The 20,080-nt window shown below is 47.7% G+C and overlaps 1 protein-coding gene across 1 annotated transcript in view; it reads left to right on the top strand.

The window, feature by feature from the left end:
- Nucleotides 1–20,080, top strand: part of gabrz (gamma-aminobutyric acid type A receptor subunit zeta) — a 42,197-nt gene that overhangs the window by 7,048 nt on the left and 15,069 nt on the right. The window contains exons 2-6 of the mRNA XM_031560911.2: nt 5,559–5,636; nt 14,712–14,794; nt 15,982–16,049; nt 17,045–17,262; nt 18,668–18,750. Of these exons, the coding sequence (XP_031416771.1) occupies nt 5,584–5,636; nt 14,712–14,794; nt 15,982–16,049; nt 17,045–17,262; nt 18,668–18,750 (505 nt within the window). The 5' untranslated portion in view covers nt 5,559–5,583. The remainder of the gene's footprint in view (nt 1–5,558; nt 5,637–14,711; nt 14,795–15,981; nt 16,050–17,044; nt 17,263–18,667; nt 18,751–20,080) is intronic.

Below are 20,080 nucleotides of genomic sequence, written 5' to 3'. Positions count from 1 at the left end.
GCAACAACAAGCAAGGGCGAATCAACTTAAAGAGCAGGAGCTTCAACAAACAAAGTCATCACCACGGGCAAGTCATTTTATTTCTAAATTAGGAGTGACGGATGATGTAGAAGCTTACCTCCATGCCTTCGAGGCCACAGCCGCTCGAGAGGGTTGGGCGAAGACGCAATGGGTAGGACTTGTGGCTCCTTTTCTTTCAGGGGAGGCTCTTAAAGCCTTTCGGGATGTAGAAATGAGTGTTGGGCAGGACTATGACAAATTAAAGGAAGAGATACTGAGCCGCCAGGGCCTTACCAAGTTTAGTTTGGCTCAACGGTTCCATGAATGGACATTTCAAACAGGGGCAACCCCGCGTGCACAAATGCATGAGTTGACGAGAGTAGCAAACAGGTGGCTGGACCCTGGAAAAAACAGCCCAGCAGCCATTGTAGAGGTTCTTCTCATGGACCGATATCTAAGAGCTCTGCCGTTTGAGGCTAAAAAGGTGATCAGCCAGCAGAGGCTAACAACAACCATGCAGTTAGTAGAAGCTGTAGAACAGTATCAGGCATCCATGGATATGCTTCGTCTCACCCGGAAAGAACCAACAGCTACGGCTCCTGTTCGCCGGAGTGGATTTCGCCCAGGAGTTTTTCAACAGGGTAGCTCCCCTGCTAGCTCACAGAGAAGGGTGCTTACCCCGTTTCAACAGCAACAGGGATCCTCCAACCCAGAACCTCGTCAGTGCTTCCGCTGTGGCAAAGTAGGCCATATCTCGTGGCAGTGTGACAAGCCGGACGAGCCAATGCCCACAGCTGCGTCCTCAAACAGTCAGCAAGCCAACTTTGCTGCTCTCCTTGGGGAAAGTGTGGACTGCAGACCAACCTGCCCTGTAACAGTAAATCAATGTGAGGTAGAAGCCTTGCTCGATTCGGGAAGTGCCCGAACACTAGTCCAGGAGTCCGTGCTGGAAGCATCACCTCTTGCCCAAAGTGAACACGTTCCGGTCGTGTGTGTACATGGGGACACTCGTGAATATCCAACTGCCAGGGTGAGGCTGAAAACTACCAAAGGCACATTCAATATTGAAGTGGGGGTAATCAAGTCCCTCCCTGTCCCCGTCCTGATCGGTCGAGATTGCCCAGCCTTTTCCATGCTGTGGAAAGAGGCAGAAAAGAGGCGTAAGCCCGAGCCACGAAAACGTAGGTCTCTAGTCACCAAAGTTAATAAGTCATGGGTAAATCCTTCCAAGCCGTGGGATTCACCATCTGTTGTAGCTCAAGTTTTTGCAGCAGACTCCAGTGGTGGGGATTCAGAACTGGAAGAGACGGCCGACTCCGAGCTGCAACCCGGGCCAAGTGGCGATGAGGCCGTGGACGTTGAAGCGAAACCACCACTGAAAGGTCAGTTTGGAACAGCCCAAATACAGGACCCTACCCTAAATAATGCGCTTAAAAATGTCCAGGTTGTAGAGGGCACCCTGGTGGGACCTAGGCTAACTCTGTCGTTCCCTCACTTTGCAGTCAAGAATGGGCTCTTGTATCAGGTAATTACGTATCAGGATAAAGTTTTGGAGCAACTTCTGGTGCCAAAACCTCACCGTTCCACGGTTATGCAGTTAGCTCATACGCACATTCTAGGGGCTCACTTGGGGGTGGAAAAAACCAAAGAGAGAATATTACAGAGGTTCTTTTGGCCAGGTATTCACAGGGAGGTAGAAAATTTCTGTCGCAGTTGCCCAGAGTGCCAGGTCACCGCTCCAAAACCGAGGTACAAGAGTCCTCTCATTCCCTTACCCATCATAGAAACTCCTTTTGAAAAGGTGGGGCTGGATATTGTGGGTCCACTACCCAAGAGTGCTCGAGGCCATCAGTACATCCTTGTCCTGGTGGACTACGCAACCAGGTACCCAGAAGCCATTCCCCTTAGAAAGGCTAACGCTAGACAAATAGCAAATGAGCTATTCCTCTTCAGCACTAGGGTAGGGTTACCAAAAGAAATACTGACTGACCAAGGGAGTCCCTTTATGTCCCGGGTCATGAGGCAGTTGTGTGCTCTGCTGCGAGTGAAACAGGTCCGAACCTCCGTATACCATCCACAGACTGATGGGTTAGTGGAGAGGTTCAACAAAACTCTTAAAGCCATGCTTAGGAAGGCAGTCGGCCAAGACGGAAGAAACTGGGATCAGCTCATCCCCTACCTCCTGTTTGCAGTTAGGGAAGTCCCACAGTCCTCCACTGGGTTTTCACCCTTTGACCTTCTCTATTCCCACAAACCAAGGGGACTGCTGGACATAGCCAAAGAGACCTGGGAGGAACAACCATGTCCCCATAGGACAATGATTGAACATGTGACGGCAATGCGCAAACGAATGGCCGCTATATTTCCCATTGTGAAAGAGCACATGGAAAAAGCACAGAGAGATCAAAGGGCTGTGTATGACCGAACAGCCCAACCCAGGGAGTTCCAACCGGGGGACAGGGTCTTAGTTCTGGTGCCCACGGTAGAATGCAAATTCTTGGCCACCTGGCAAGGACCATACGAAGTCGTTGAGAAGGTGGGGGAGGTTAATTATAAAGTACGACAACCCGGAAAGCGTAAAGGGGAGCAAATATACCATGTTAACCTCTTGAAGAAATGGCATGACAGAGAGACATTGTTTACTGGTTGTCCCCCAAAGGAGCCAGAAGATTTAGCCCGGGAAGTAGTGCATTTTGGCCCCGAACTTTCCCCTCACCAGCTACAGCAAGCAAAGGAGCTGGTAGACCGCAACCAAGATGTTTTCTCATCCCTCCCGGGCTGCACCCACCTGGTGGAGCATGAAGTACGCACCCAGGCAGGGAAAACGGTAAACCAAAGGCCGTATCGGGTACCAGAGGCCCGCAGGAAAGTGATCGAGGAAGAGGTAAGCAAGATGTTGAAATTGAATGTGATTGAAGAGTCCAAGAGTGCCTGGTCAAGCCCTATTGTCCTTGTGGCCAAGCCTGATAACACAGTACGTTTCTGTAATGACTTTAGAAAGCTGAATGCTGTGTCTGAATTTGATGCCTACCCCATGCCTCGTGTGGACGAGCTAATTGAAAGCCTGGGTAATGCCCGGTTCATAACCACTCTTGATCTTACAAAAGGCTATTGGCAGGTACCATTGGCAGCAGAGTCAAAGGAAAAGACAGCCTTCGCCACTCCGGGAGGTCTCTGGCAGTACCGGATGTTGCCTTTCGGTTTGTCCGGAGCCCCTGCGACCTTCCAACGCTTAATGGATCAGGTACTGAAACCTCATAAAGAATATGCTGCTGCGTATTTAGATGATGTGGTGATCCAGAGTCCTGATTGGGATAGTCACTTACCTCGGGTGGAGAAGGTCCTGGAGTCTATAAGAGAAGCAGGCTTGACGGCGAACCCCAAAAAATGCAAGCTGGCCTACAGTGAGACAAACTACCTGGGGTATACCATTGGCAGAGGCCTCGTCAAGCCGCAGGAGGCGAAACTTGATGCCATCCAGAAGTGGCCAAAACCGTTGACTAAGAAGCAGGTGAGATCATTTTTAGGCCTTGCAAATTATTACAGACGATTTATTCCTGATTTTGCTGGGATAGCTGCTCCTCTCACAGAACTGACCACAAAGAAGCACTCAAGGATGGTGAAGTGGAGCCCGGAAGCAGAAGAAGCCTTTGGCAATCTCAAGAGGGCCTTATGTTCAAAACCAGTCCTCATGGCTCCCAACTTCAGTAAGGAGTTTGTGGTCCAGGCAGATGCCTCTGAGGTGGGGCTGGGTGCTGTCCTGTCCCAGATCCATGAGGGTGAGGAACATCCAGTTCTTTATTTGAGTCGTAAACTGCTGCCAAGAGAGAGGAACTATGCCACGGTGGAGAAAGAAGGTCTAGCGATAAAGTGGGCTCTAGAAACACTCAGATACTACCTGTTGGGGAGGAGGTTCACTCTAGTAACGGATCATGCTCCATTACAGTGGATGGCCAAAAACAAAGAGTCTAACAGTAGGGTAACCCGGTGGTTTTTAGGGCTCCAACCTTTTAACTTCTCTGTCATTCACAGACCCGGTCGTACTCATGGAAACGCTGACGCACTGTCCCGCCGTGATGCCTTTTGGTCCTCATTCACCCTGCCGAGGACGTCAGGCCCGAGAGGAGGGATGTGTGGCATCACGAGGGGACGTGTGGTAGAGGGGCGTTATGTTCCTCTCCCGGAATGGCTACCACGCCACAAGATGGCTGCCGGGAAAACTACATCTCCCAGAATGCACTTCTCAGACAGGTGCAAATGCCTCAGCCCTCTGATTGAAGCTGGAGCTCAGGTGTGGGAGAGGGAGAGAACAAAGGAGGAGAGACACACACCAAGCGAGGGGCATCGTACGTGGCACAAACTAAGTTCGGTGTCTGATGAACTTTGAGTTAAGTTAGGAGCAACTTTTTGAAGCCTATGTTTGGCCTTTGGAGAACTTTATTGTTTTGCTTCCTGAAGTACTTTTTGTTGGTTAATAAACCGGACTATTCGTTGAAAAGCACTTTTGCCTGCTCTGTCCTGTTGTTTACGCACTGCCCTACACCTTGCTCAGTGGTGAAACCTCTCATGATACCACAAGGCGTATTGTTCCTCTGGAGGCCTGGAAGCCCCTATCCACCTCGTCTCATTCCAGCAGCTGCTCTACAGCCCGGTGCACAGCTAAATAAGACAGGAGAAATATTACTGAAGGGCGCAAGCCCTTATTGCCTGCCCCCGCAGGCAGGCAGTTTATCACTGTGAGAATGAAAAACAATGCCGACGTCAAGCAGCTTCACTGCGCTGCCTGAGCTGTGGTGGATGGTGGGCGTGGTGGTGGGGGGGGGGGGGTTATGGAGGGTTCTTCAGGGCTCATTCCAACGTCACCTCTCCACGGCAAAATCACTTAACCGGAACCCATCAGGCAGATGTCAAACGGCTTTTAGAGACATTTATGCAACGAGCAATCAGACAAAAGAGATGTCACAATAAGGTACACGCAACCTGTTTTGTTTGGATTGACTAAAAATACAAGTGACGTGTCTCTTAGGAATATGTACTGTGGAATATGAATGAGACATGGCCGTTCAGTGTCATGGCAAAAGTTTCTCGGAGTGCAGACGAGCATTTCTGTGTGATGCCATCTGTCTAGAATCTGCAGTGCTTCGTCTTTTGAAAGCGAGAGAGCTTGTTCTCGCGGGGGCTGATGTGACGGTTAAAACTGCAATGCTGTAAAGTGTTTGTCTTGTCGGCGCAAGGTTAACAACAGCCTGACTTGCAGATTGTTTGTTTGTTGTTGTTGATCAATGTCTGGATGCTTCCACGAACAAAGGGCCTCCTTTGGAAATTAATCTGAACAGTTTCAACCCAGCACCTAAAGATGAACTTGAGAACAGAGACTCCGCTTGTCACCTTATGTTATGTGATGTACATTCATGTTATTTTTGTTTACGCAACAGGCGGCACTAATGCTTGATCACACCGTATCATTATTCATTGCAGCAGATGAAACAATACATCCTTTCACACTTCTTTCTCTCTCCCCCCCACCTCTGTCTGTCTGTCTGTCTCTCTTTTCTTAGAAAAACGTTGACAATTCAACCAGCCATGCGCTTGTCTCCAGTAGGAGGGCCTGCTCTCCTCCTTCTCATCATCAGTGGGTAAGTCCGCAGGCCAGCGCTTTCTCCCTTTCAACTTTTCACTTTCGCTCTCCCTCCACCTCCCCCTCTCCCTTAAGAAACATGCAGATGGTTGCAAAAGAAAGTAGAATCGTAACAGAGCTCATTACTGAGGTACAACAGGAGCATTACTTCTCTTGTTTTGGCCGGGAGAAGCATAATTCCACTCATGGCTGTAACAAACTACCAATACAAGGCTCCCTTCCAAGGCGCCAGTATCCCATAATCGTTCTTGTATGGAAGGCAAACAGTGCTTGAATCGATGAGGCCAATCAGGTTTTAATGATGGAAGCGAATGGCGGTGGAGCTCTTTCAAGGGGAGCCTGTAGAGAAAAAGGCAAATCTCAAGCTTCTCTCTTTCCCTGCTGCTGTTCTGATTTAACATGAGCTGGGTGCAGTGTGTATGTGCGTGGTGAGGTTGTGTGGTTTGTGCGTGTGCGTGTGTGTGTGTGCGTGGTTTGTCTGTGTGTTTGTGCGTAGGTGTATGTTGTTTCTGTCTGTGCATGTGTGTGTGTGTTTATGTGTGCTGGGGGTGGAGGTTAAAAAACCATCATTCATTCAGGTGCTGCGTTTGCCAAAAAATTTCCCATGAGTCTCTCTGATGGAGCGCAGGAAGTGCGAGGTGGCTGCCTATTTTCTGCTTTTCTCTTCCTCAGGGGTGATAAGCTTCGTTTCAGAACATTGACGTAGCTGCCCTGGCAACAATACAAGCATCACCCGTTTTTTTATTTAATTATTTTCTTCCTTCTCTCTCTGTCTCTCTCTGTCTCTCTCTGTCTCTCTGTCTCTCTCTCTCTCTCTCTCTCTCTCTCTCACACACACACTCGCTGATGCACTACTGGCAGTATTTGAAAAGCTACGGTTGCCTAAAGTACAGACATTCACACAGGATTATGTGGGCTCGAGGAGAGAGAGGGAGAAAGAGAGAGAGGTGCTACCGCTAGTTGGATGGTATTACCGCTAATCTCTGTAGACTGCTTGGCAAATGGGGATGGATGGATGTATGCACCGTAGGTGTGTAGGTGTGGGAGCAGGGGGGCAGAGCGACAGTCAGATCCCAGGGATTCCTCTGTCATCCTGTCCCGCTTCTATGTTATCGGTGCTCGCAAGGGCCCCGGCGCGCTGACACGATTACACATGACCCAGTACAAAAAAAAGAAGCGAGAGAGAGAGAGAGAGAGAGAGAGAGATGGAAGAGACGCGATGTTTAGGGACTTTTGATGGTTTCAGTGTCATGTCAAATGGGGGCCGAGAGAGAGAGAGAGAGAGAGAAAGAGAGAGAGAGAAAGAGAGAGGGAGAGAGAGTGAAAGAGAGAGAGAGAGAGAGAGAGAGGGGGCGAGATAGGGGGAGAGAGAGAGAGAGAGAGAGAGAGAGAGAGAGAGAGAGAGAGAGGTGCTTTGGCTCATAGCTGATCATACCAAGGGTGCCTCTGTGTGTGTGGGAGTGACTGTGTGTCTTTTTGTGTGTGTGTGTGTGTGTGTGTGTGTGTGTGTGTGTGTGTGTGTGTGTGTGTGAGGGGTAAAAGGAGTATTTCTGTCTTTAGTGTAATCAGAGGTCCAACCAGGACAGGAAGTGTGTGTGTGTGTGTGTGTGTGTGTGTGTGTGTGTGTGTGTGTGTGTGTGTGTGTGTCCACTCCAGCCCCTGTGGTCTGCGCTTTCTGTGAATGGGCAGTCTTCTTTGGGACAGATCAAAGAAGTGTCTGTGGGGGCGGGGGGGTGGGTAAGGCATGGTATGTCACTCTGCCTCACCATCTGTTTCCCCACGCAGCCCGCCAGTTGAACAGACGGGGGAATGATCTAGTGAAATTGGCCAGGGACAGAGAAAGGTGGGGTGGGGCCAGCATAGAGGAACAGGGGTACAGAGAGATAGAGAGAGAAGGAGGGGCGGGAAAGAGTGAGAAAAAGAGAAAATAATAAGGACACCAGAGACAGATAAAGGGGAAAAACATAGAGAAGAGAGAGAAAGAAAGATAGGAGGAAAGAAAGAAAGCCACACATCATTTGCAGAGGTGGTTTAACCCAGAATCCCATGCTTCACCCAGAATCCCCTCTCTGGCTTCTGGTGCTGCTTGTGCTTGAAGGTGTGGTCTGCGATTCGGTGTTTGTGCTCAACCGCCAATCAAATTACACCCCTCGCTGCCATGCTCCTGAAGCACCGTGATGATTGGCTGGGATTGTTTATGGCTCGGTCCGAGCCACTATGTTTGTTACCCCTTTACAGAGTCAGAACTGTGTACGAACATTAGAGATTTTGAGTACAGATACTGAACAGACAGCTAGAGGACCATGAGAGGGACAAAGAGTGAATTAGATTAGAATCGTTGACTGTACCTTTAAGTCCCCATTTCTCTTAAATAAAAAAGATAGAGAGAATACATAATAACACAAAATAAACATGACAAACAATGCCTATGGGTGCACCTTTGCAGGATTAGTGTGTCCGAAAAGGGCTTGTCATTGTCCATGCGGTTAAATTGGATCTTGTGATGATGGCAGGATGTACTGGTAAATAACCTGCTTTGGAGAGCCCATCACTGGAGTTCATCAACGTGGCTTTTTATCAGTGGCATACAGGCACATCAGTTAATTCCTGGCTCCGTTTTTTCCCCTGCATGGTGAAGACTCTGCCATGGATGGGAGATAAGCCTGCCAAAGTTAATTTACTACTCATTAAGGGTTTTCTGTGATGTTGCCGCCTGACTATGAAGTGACCCCAGTTACCCTCTCGCTGTATGCCAGGGCTGGCTCTACACGTAGTGTTCTTGACACCGACCCGCCTGATTACGCACTACTTTGGGTTGGTTTCACAAAGAGCTTTAAAAAAAAGTTGTAGTTGTAGCTAACTTTTTCTCTCCCTCCTCGTACACTCCCAACCCTGCGGTCCCAATCTATGGGGTTGCTATGGCAGAGCTCAGTACATTATTAAAAGCAAGAAAAATCATTTTTAATGCATAAACCTCTGTGCTGGGAACAGAGGCAATGCTTTGCCACAAGGACTTGTGGGTACGAGAGGATAGGAGAAAAAGATGAGTGGTGAAGAAGGGGTGGGGAGGCATGGAAGAAAAGGAGGGTGGGAGAGATGGAGAGAGGCAAGGAGGGAGATAGAGATGGAGAGAGGCAAGGAGGGAGGTAGAAATGGAGGGAGCTCTGACAAACACAAGCCTGCTCTCTTTCAGCATGGATAACAACCAGGACTCTAGCGGGGCCTTGCTGCCCGCTCACGCTGACCCTTAATGACGACAGGAGAGACACAGGAAGGAAATAGTATCTGTGATTTTCACCCTTTTTTTCTTTTTACCTGGACACTTTTTGAGTTTGGAGGCCATTTTGTGGACATTGTTGAATATTCTTTTTTTTTTTTTTAAAACCACCATGTCAGCACAGCAGGGACAGGGACTCTCAGACACACCCTTTGGACACTGATCCTATGAAGATTGGCCCTGCTATAGGTGTTCCTGCAGACAGTACATTTCCAGTACACCTGAGGATGTGCGTGAAGTCGTCCCCCCCCCCCCAAGAGTTGCCATATCAAGGTGTATCACTCTTTGCTGCAGTAGTCATACCTGCAGTAGTCACCTTTGTTCTTTTATACGGCCATGGTGTATTACATGAACATTTAGGTGGTCACGTAATACGCTTCACAGTCCAAGTTGGCAGTGGCTAAAATAATCCTGCTGGTCTGTGGCCCAGCTGTTGTTATGAAATAATCCAGTTCAGGTAATTTTTTAAACAGCTGCTGGTGAGTTCACCAAGTTGACCTTGGTGAATTTTGATATGGGTGCACTTAACCTATGATATGCTGTGCAGACAATGTTTAGCAGCAAAGCCTATCCTGCAGTAGTTATAATCTTTCATACGGTCTGTGTATATATTGCTTAGGTACTTACAAGTTATGATCAGGTCAAAAGAAGAAGGGAGATGCTATTTTACTGCTAGCATTAGATAAATATGTAGCCTGGGTCTGTGTATTGTAATTCTAAAGACAAGAAAGATTCAGTTTGGTTGCAACTAAATGCTCTAGTCTACAGCTTTACTGAACCTTACTATAAAAAGATTAAAACAGTGCTCCAACTTTAAAACTCCATCTTATAAAAAAAAAACTTCATAAAATAAGCCTTCAATTAAATGGATGATGCCACGTTTAAATTTGTCATTTAATTAAGATACCATTCCAGAACCTAACCCAACTTCCTGTTTCCTGCTGCTGCTGCTGATGTGTCGGTCAAGTAGCCAGTCTAACTGAGTCCACTGCAGTGTCTGCTTCCCCACACGTTTGGCTGTTACGGCAGCATCCACCCCAGCAAATGCTCCATTTCAACTTGGCCGTCTTTGCCTGCCAGTCTCGGTGTGGATTCAGGCTTTCCGAAAGTTATCCAACTACCAGTGGCGCTGTAGCAGCTAGTAATCCTGTCCTGTGCAATTGGCCTCGGTGTCAGTGATTAGCAGGATCGTCTCTGTGTGACGGGGCCCCTCTGCCGACTCCCTGAGGGGGGCCGCGGAGCTCCTGAATGAGGACCTGCCAGTCATTGTCTGCGTTAATCACATTCGACGGGATTCTTCTTCTCCTTCCTGCCTTAGTTTCGTCCTTGTCATATTTTTTGCCTGCCTCCTTTTTTTTGCTGTCACCTTCACTTTTTTTGTGGGATTTAGCCGGAAAGTTGAGCGAGACTGAGGTTTTATGGCAGGCTTAGGGCACGGGAACACACGCTTACCACAAGAAATAACATCTCCGAACGAACAACCGCAGCAGGAGAAAAAGGGATTTGCCTCCATCATTACCCCTAGTCATTTCCCCCTCTCCCACCCCAACGAAGCCTGCCCTGATGGGTGATGCAGCACCTTCTGCCACCTTGACTGGTAAAAACACCTGAGGAACCCAAGACTGAAGCCAAAAATGATGAGATGGGCCTGCATTTTTGATCTCTCTCTCTCCCATCCTTTCAATCTCTCTCTATCCCCCCCCCCCCCCCCCCCGCCTCTCTCTCTCTTTGAGGAGTTTTCAGAGATGAAACTCTGTTGGATCGTAGCCTTTGGGGAATTTTCGCCCTTTGAGTTGCGGCGAGATGTAAGTGCCGTCGGCAGCAGCGGTGTCGGACAGGAGCAGCGAGCCGCGGCAATAATCAGAGAGAATGGCAGAGTCTCTCCCGTCACAGACCCCACACACCCACAGCGTGCCACTCAAGCTAAACACCAGAGACAGAAGAGCCAAGCGGGGCCCCGAGAAAAAGCCCCCGCTCCAATAACAGAGAGAGGGACTTTATCATATCAGCATGCACACACACACGCACGCACGCACGCACGCACGCACGCACGCACACACACACACACACACACACACACACACTCACACACACACACACACACACACACACTCACACACACACAAACACACACTCACACACACACACACACACACACACACACACACACACAAACAGACATACCCCTCCTCTGCCCAGAAGCACACACAGGAAGAGTGAGTGATGACAGGGACACACACATACAGGTTGCCACACAATTCCATTTGCAGTATGTTTTGTATTTTGCTGAGATGTGATTCATTCAAAATGAGCATGATGGAAATAGTCATGGAATCATTGGCTAACTGTCAAGTCCTCCATGGCTCTTAATTCAAAGATGCATTTTCGATGTATTTAAGACACAAGAATAGCTTTTAATTCACTTATGCACATGCATTCACACACACACACACACACACACACACACACACACACACACACACACACACACACACACACACACACACACACACACACACACACAACCATTCACATACACAATTGTGTAGGTACTCATCCATTCACCCATACACACATGCAAACACATGGCATTGGCTGCTGCCTTCTCTCCAGACACGACCTGCTAGACTGCTCCATGTAATCTCTGGAGACCCTTAATTCTAGCGCACACAACCTTTGAGGAGGAGATCGTTCCCCATCATCACCATGTCCTTAGAGGGCAGTAAACCCTCGGCGCTGCAGCTGTTCACCCAGCTACTGGTCTCGCACGACTGGGCCGAGGGCGACTCATGTGGGACGTGATGTGACACGGCGCGTGCCAGAGGTGTGAACGTGCGATCGTGCCACGCAAGCAGGGTGGATGCTCGCCTGACCCTCTACATACACATACACGTACACACTCATAGACAGACAGACCCACACACAGAAACACACACACACACACAAACAGACACACACACACACACACACACACACACATACACACACACACACACACACACACACAAACAGACACACAAAGATGCACTTACACACAAACACACAGACACATACAGATGCACACAGACACACATACACACACACACACACACACACACACACACACACACACAGTCGCTGCCAGCCTTCCACTGCCATATTCCCATGGGGAGGAAAGACCATTTGCCCAGGATTCCCTCTCACTAGACTGGGTGTTCATCTCTGGGCCAGGCCATTTGTCCTGCTGATTTGGATCAACGGGCGCCTCGTTCGTGTGAAGACACGTCTGTGGAGAATCATCGGGCGTCTGCTTGTGACCGCTGAGGCGGACGAGACTTCCCTCTGTGTTTGATGTGTGTGTGTGTGTGTTTGATGTGTGTGTGTGTGTGTGAGTGTGTTTATGTGTTTGTGTGTACGTTTTTACATGTTCTGTTTGCCTGGGTTATTTATGTATGCAACCGTGAGTTGTACTTGGCCCGCACGGCATATGGGAAAGTATGGTCTTCGTTCGCCTCAACTCACATGGCGCATTAAAGCCGATTGAAGTCGCGCGCGCGCACACACACACACACACACACACACACACACACACACACACACACACACACACACACACACACACACACACACACACACACACACACACACACACACACACACACACACACACACACACACACACACACCCTTGCGTCCCTCGCCTGGCATGAGATACGGCTGTTTCCTGAGGATGGAAAGATGTTCCTCTCCTTCTTCAGCTGGATAATTAACCTGCCCAAACAGTGTCCGAAATCCTGTCTTGACCAGATGCCCAGCCTCCTCCTCTCCGTGTCCTGAGATGGACAAACAGACAGCTGAATGGAGGCGGGTGTGTGTGTGTGTGTGTGTGTGTGTGTGTGTGTGTGTGTCCAACCGTCCTGGTCCGCTGGGACTCGCCTATTTACGCCAAGCTCAGCGCGCATTTGGAACGTGGAGCATTTTGAATGCTTGTTGCCATGGCTATTTTTAGTGGGCTAACATGAACCATAAGAAGTGAAGCAATGCATTATTCAGACCCCGTAAACTGGAGAGCATACTTCACTAAGGAACGCCATCATGTTATAAGTGAGAAGTGGAGTGTGTGGTTTTTTTTGGACGAGTCTTGGATTTGTTTGCTGAGGAGGAGAAAGCAGTTTCGTGCGTACTTGCCATTCCCTGGTAGCTTGTGTAGCCCAAGGGAGAAACGTCTAAGATGTCTTAGCCCTGTTTAATCAGCGACAGAATTAGAATATTAATATGCACGGAAACAGCATTGGTGGCCTGCACTAGGTGAAGTGATCCACAAATCAAATTCATGCACACAAGCACACACATACACACACGAACGGTCACGCACACACAGGCGCCAGCCCGCACACACGCACACATACACACACTGGTGCACAAAGGCACGCATGCACACACACACACAGACACACACACACACACACACACACACACACACTCACACACACACACACACACACACGCACTGACACACCCACATGGCTGAGGGAAGATCAAAGCTCTGGAACAAAATGCCTGATGCAAAAGCTGTAATCTCAGCAGCAGAAAGAAAAGGGCGAAACTAAATCACATTGTTGAAAGTCAAAGGGTTTTCATATCATTTTAGCTTTGGGAAATCACCTCGGTCTGAAAAAAAAAGAAAATGCAGTGAGCAGCAAATTTACTGTAAACTGAGAGATGGGGGTGGATTGGGTTGGGGGGGGCATGTTTGCCACGTACCTTGGCACCGTCTCCACCGTGGGGTCGCCCCTTCCATAAGTGGCCCACAGTGGCCCCTTCCATAAGTGAAGAAGCCATTCTTTCCCCCCGAAACCTGGAATATTTATGAGCCTGTATTGTGCTTCCCTCCACTCTGTTCCAATCCGCCGGCGCTTTGGCAGTTTTCTTTTTAAAGTGTCTGTTTAAATGCTCCCGGCGTGGAGAGGAGGCCGCTCTTCCGGAGGTCTCCGCGAGCCGGCAAAGCAAATCGTGTTTTTAAAGAGGGACACATCCCGGGGGTGGCTCACTTTGTGACGCGCGTTGTCTACTCGTAAGGGCACTTCAAGTGATACCATCACGCTAATTAGGGGCTGCGGTTGAAACTTTCAGCATTTTTTTCTTTTTCCTTTTTTTTTTGAAAGTTAGTATCTCAAAACGCGCCCGTGTTTGAAGTTCATATCTCCAGTATTAATCTTTTACAATGATTATTTTTTAAAGTTGTACTGTAGTGGTATTTCAGAGTTTTGCTCCAGGCATTGTATGTCTCATGGTCTCTCGTATAATAAGCCTAATCACCCTCATCAAATTATAGCAGCGCTTAACTTGCTCTGAGGCACACTGCAGCCATGTTTTTCTCCCCTTTCAAAAAAAGAAGTTGACATACATGCTATGTTTTTTGTCAGTGCCGTTCCGCATGGTAGCTAAACACGGCACACTGATATGGCAGCATGGCGGCGATAGCAGTGTGTTGAGTAAGACCAGGAAGTAACAATCTACTGAAGGTTTTTTTTTCTTGGTGCAAGTGAGAACATATTGATTCAAGTCTTTCCTTTCCTTAGCTGAACAAATAGAATCAGTGTCTGGCATAGCAAAGGAATGCTTTATAAATGAATAATAGACTCAAGTACATCCTTTTTTGCCGGAATGTGCCTTTAATGTTTAAACACATACAAGCAGGTACCTAAATGTTATGCTCCAGTTCTGTTGACCACCACGAACAGGAATAGAAAAACAGTGCCCCCTTAGGAAACAGTTCACTCAGTATTTCTCTTCCCTGCTCTTCTGTCCCCACAGGGCCGTGGCTGAGGAGGTCCTGCCTCCGACCATCCAGAAGCTGATGAAGGGATACAACAAATACCTCCGGCCCTTCTTTGGCAGTACGACTTCACATTTCACACATCACTCGCATCATGCTCCTCCAAAACGGCACCCACCCACACACATACACACACACACACACACACACACACACACACACACACACACACACACACACACACACACACACACACACATACATACACACACACACACACACACTCACAGCTGCTGCTAAGGCCTTTTCAGTGTAATTATTCAGATCAGATGCACTGTATAGTGACCCTAGCTGGCCCACACACATGCAAGCCCTCGTTTTGCCTTGCATTCCTCAATCACTGCTAGTATATAGTGCCAGTAGCAAGTAGTACTTTAAAACCAGGAATGAGTAGCCTAGGCCAGATTCAAGAAGCTAAATATACATGGTATATTTGTCCTCCCACGTGCTGCTAATTAACACCATTGTTTGGCCAGGAGGCCATGCTAATGAGTTGACTCAACACATAGGCGGGTCATGCATGTGTGTTATGTGCACATAAAAACTGATTATGGGAACTACTTTTAGTTAAAGTTATAGGAACTACTTTCTGTTCTGTGTATGATACCATTGATGTAGTACTGAGCGGCGCATTGATACACTGAACTAGAGCAGTAGTGCTTCGAAACAGAAACGAAAGCAATGTTACGTAACTAAAGAAAATTCCGTAAAGGCATCGTTAACTTTACTCCGGTGTTTATGTAATGTATGTTGTGAAAGTGCAAAAACACAACAATGTGTTCGAATCCCTGTTCTCTGGACTTGTTCCTCCCAACACCTCTGGTGGAGACTACAAACGGTCTTTTGCCGTCTGAAATCGTGTCACCGTGTTCTCAATCAATTTAAGTGTGGAACTGCCTTTTCAAATCTGATTCGCCATATAAATCAAATCAACAATGAAAGTTCCCTAAGTAGACCTCGCAGCTGTTGAACTTGAGCTGTAGGCCTCACAAAGGCTGTTGTCAGCTTTGCGCTAAAGTATCTCAACGACATGCTAATGCGTTCTTCCATTTGAAAACATGATGGATGGATGGATGGATAAATGGACAGATAGTTTGGCAGACAGATGACAATGGAGTCAGAGGCTATTGTCAGTTGGCTGCACACAATTCCTCTGTTATTCTCCTCAAAAATAAACTGACCAGAAATAGAAATGTAATCCCCTGTCCCCTGAACTCCCTGCTGACCGTGGTTCTCTGCCCCTCACAGATGGCCCAGTCACTGTAGGGATGAGTTTGGACATCGCCAGCATTGACACCATATCAGAGATCAACATGGTGAGCTGACGTCCATGTAGTCCCTCTGGGCTTGCTGTTAGAGATTTAGATGCATTCTCATTGTGTGTGTATATATTTGTGTATATGTGTGTGTGTGTGTGTGTGTGTGTCCTTATGTGTGCGTAAGTGTGTGTGTGTGTGTGTGTGTATGTGTTTATGCAGGCTATAAATCTGTGTGGATGTGTGTGTGTGAGAGTGTAGATGTGGATGTGTGTCTATGCATGTGTCTGTGTAAGGGTGTGTGTTGGTGTGCATGTATCTGAAAGTGAGTGTGTGTGTGTGTGTGGGCTAAGTGTATGCGAGGGTGCGTGCGTGAGAGTATTAATATCATGCTTCATTTAGCCCGTGGAGTGCTGTCACAATCACTGCCTGTCAAAATGCCGGCTTGCGTTGTTCTCAGCGGCTCCATTATCACTGTTAATATGAGCCTGTAAATGTTCATGTACCATTTTCGCTCTGACCCTTGTGTGTGTGTGTGTGTGTGTGTGTGTTTCTGTATGTTTAATGTTTGTGGCTCTGTCCATTAAATACATGCATGTCTATATCCAATAATATATTTACACATTAATACCTCTTTGATTATGTACGTATTTGCTGTCATGTGTACACACTTAAATGGAGATGTTTGTTTGGGTCTGGGTATTTGTATGTAGATGTGGTTTGTATGTGCATATTTGTGCACATGCATGCAGGCCTGCCAGAGTCCATTCATGTACTTACACAGAATACTAAATGGATTCTCTACCATATAAGTGCATGGCATTCATATCACTGCAACTTTAATGGCCATTTTCATATGTATGCATGTTTGTAGTTTATGCCTTTGTATTTGCGTTAGGCATGTTTTGTGTGCGTGTGTGTGTGTGTGTGTGTGTGTGTGTGAGTCTGTGTGCATTCATTTTGCGTGGCTGTTTTCTGTATGGACGTGTGGGTCCTGATTTCACATGCGTGTGCTTTTTCATCATCTGTGTGCGTGTGTGCGTGCATCCATGCAGGACTACACAGCCACCATCTTCCTGCGCCAGCGCTGGACAGACGAGCGCCTCGTCTTCGAGGGCAACAAGAGCCTCAGCCTGGATGGCCGGCTGGTGGAGCTGCTCTGGGTCCCTGACACCTTCATCGTGGACTCCAAGAAGTCCTTCCTGCACGACATCACTGTGGAGAACCGCCTCATCCGCATCTTCCCAAACGGAACCGTGCTCTACGCCCTCAGGTAGCTCCCGCCGGTCGCCCTCTAAAAGCTCGAATAAAAATGCCTCTAAGAATAACATAGCACTGCTTGAAGAGCGTTCAGAGAAGTTTTCAAGGAAAAAACACAGATGCCCCACATGCTGAATGGATTGTTTCTCCACAGATGTGTGCGTAAGGACACAAGGGGAAAGCCTGGATAAAGGAGATGTAAACACAATCCTCAGCTTGCTCCTGGAGCGTAGCAGTGCCAGTGCAGAGCACAGTAAACACCACAGAGTGAGCCCTCAACAGATAAATGCTTATCTTGCAATTAAGGAATCTCCCCATTGGAACTATCTGGGAGTGAGGGGGAACTACTGGAACCTTGAATAGTTAACAGACCCCCACGGGGCCATCTTGTGGTTTTTTAAGGAATCGCAAAAACTGCATTGCTCTCTGGATCTCCCTAGATCCCTTGACATAGTGCTGAATATAGTAATGTCATCTTGCGCTTCATCATGTGAGGTTCTATGAAAAATAAAAACTCAGTTCCTAGAGCAAAAGGATGTTGAGATGTCCTTAGAGAGAAAGGGACTGTCAGTCACTCGCAGAACAGTCACTTAGATGAATAGTGAAAGGTATGGTATATATGACAGGCAAGGACATATGGAGAAAGGGGAGAGTCGTGTTCAGGGAGAGAGGGATTTCAGACGAATATTTAAGAACTTAAACAAAGTTTGGGGAATGGAAGAAGGGGACTGCAAGGAGAGATCAGATGTGAGGAGATGTGGAGGACAGAGAGAGAGATAGAGAAAGTGTGAGAGAGAGAGAGAGAAAGAGAGAAATGGTGGGAGAAATTGTGAAAGAATTCAGTCAGGAGGGTGAAATAGAGACAGACAGGTAGTGAGAACAACAGCAAGGTGAGAGAATTAAGAAAGGTGTGAGAGACAGCGGAGAGAGAGACAGGGAGCAAGAGACAGGTACAGTAAGGGGATGAAACCACACAAAGGTGCAAGGAGGAAGAAAGAAAGACAGAAAGGTAGGGACAGCAGCAGAAAGGCGAGATAAACGTGAGGGGTCATGAAGAAAGAGAAATAGAGGGATGGAGAAAAATTAAAAGAAGAAAGATGTGCATGCAGGTCATGTTGTAAGAGTCACAGAAAGGTGAGAGTATTTGGAGAGATGGAGGACGCGGAGCGAGAGAGAGAATGAGAGAGCGAAGGAGGGAAACTGAGAGAAAGAGATGTGCATGCAGGGCATCTGACACCAGGGATCAGGGATGAGGCAGGAGAAGCATAGCTGACAGGGATGGACTGTGAAATGGAGACAGTGAAGGGCTGTTTTTTTCACAATGACTCAATCCATCCTTTTTTTCTTTCTCTTTCTGAATGTCATCTCCCCCACCCTCCACTTCCCTCGCCTCTCCCTATCCCTGTCCCTCTCTGTAGGATCACCACAACAGTAGCCTGCAACATGGATCTGACTAAGTACCCCATGGACAGGCAGACCTGCACCCTCCAGCTGGAGAGCTGTAAGACAAACATCATCTCCCTATTTCTATTTCTGAGAGTACATGTGAGGCCACTATTGAATAGTATCTGTCCCGAGATGTGATGAGCGCTCGCAAAATATGCGGCATCCTGCTATCGGTATTTACATTATTTATTGTTATGTTGAATCATTGTCTGTGCTTCAAGTATCTCCCATGGGTGTTTATTCAAAGATGGTCAGACTTTCTTCTGTGTTCTACTGGAGTTGCATGCAACTTGCATCATAAATTGTTGGTGAGCGATTCCACAACTTTGGTGTGATGTAGGCTATCTGTGCTCAGCACGGGATTTTTGTACTGAATTCACCAAATATTTGTTGACAGGTAAGGAAGGTTCTCTAGTAGTTTTGCAATTTAAGTGTACCCCTCGAGCATCGGGGTCTGTGTTGTTGTTTTTCAAAAACACTAGACAGTCGAGGCAACAGGTGGAGCTCAGGTTCCTTCGGCAAGCTTTTCTAGTGGGATGGACTGTTATTGTGTGAGACGGATGGACTTCTTCAAAGTGGCGAAGACATAACAGCGATCTCCAGTGTGGCGCAGGCTCCCCTCAGGCAGGAATGGAGTAACTGACAGGCTTGGACGGGCCCGCAGGTTGTTGTCTATCAGATAGAGAGGTAGAGAAAGAGAGAAGGCGAGAGAGGGAGAAAGGGAGAAAGGAGAGAAGACACACACTGGATATGTATGAGGAAGATGCAAAGCCGAGGCCAAGAGCTAGGAAGGCAGAAGGAGGGAGATATGGAAGACAACTAAGAGAGAGAGAGACAGGATAGGTACTATGAAGACAGAGAGAGGGGTGGGGGACTGTGGAGAAATAAAACAAATACCAATGACACTGGAAAAGAAGGTGGATAGGTGACTGCTCTGGCACCACTCTCTGAGGGCTGTTGGATGAAGGTGAATACTGTGGTCTGGCCTGAGTTTTGGCCCTCGGGCTGCTACCCAGGGGGTTGGAGCGTCACCCTGGGGTATATTTCCCAAAAGGTGGATACATAGTTGGAACCATGCTGTTGCGGTGCAAGTGTTTCCAAAAACCGTAGTTCAAACTATCGAGGTAACTGGTAATTGGTAATTACTGGCATATTGGTAGATTACGTAACGTAGGCCAAACCATCGCTATGCGACACAGGTATTTTCCAAAAAAATAGCCTTTAGCAAATTAGCCTTAAGCAAAAACAATGCATGATTAAAAGGTCCACTTAAGATTCTTGTGTTGCAGGGGAGGTAAATGGTGTATGCTTTACACAGAACTAGTAGCAGAGGATTAGGATGACAATAAGACTAAAGAATTATTTCAGGCTGGATGTGAACCTGT

This window comes from Clupea harengus, chromosome 23 (assembly GCF_900700415.2).
Source record: "Clupea harengus chromosome 23, Ch_v2.0.2, whole genome shotgun sequence".
NCBI lineage: Eukaryota > Metazoa > Chordata > Actinopteri > Clupeiformes > Clupeidae > Clupea > Clupea harengus.
The sequence above is the reverse complement of the archived record's forward strand: the minus strand, read 5'-3'. Positions and strand labels throughout refer to the sequence as shown.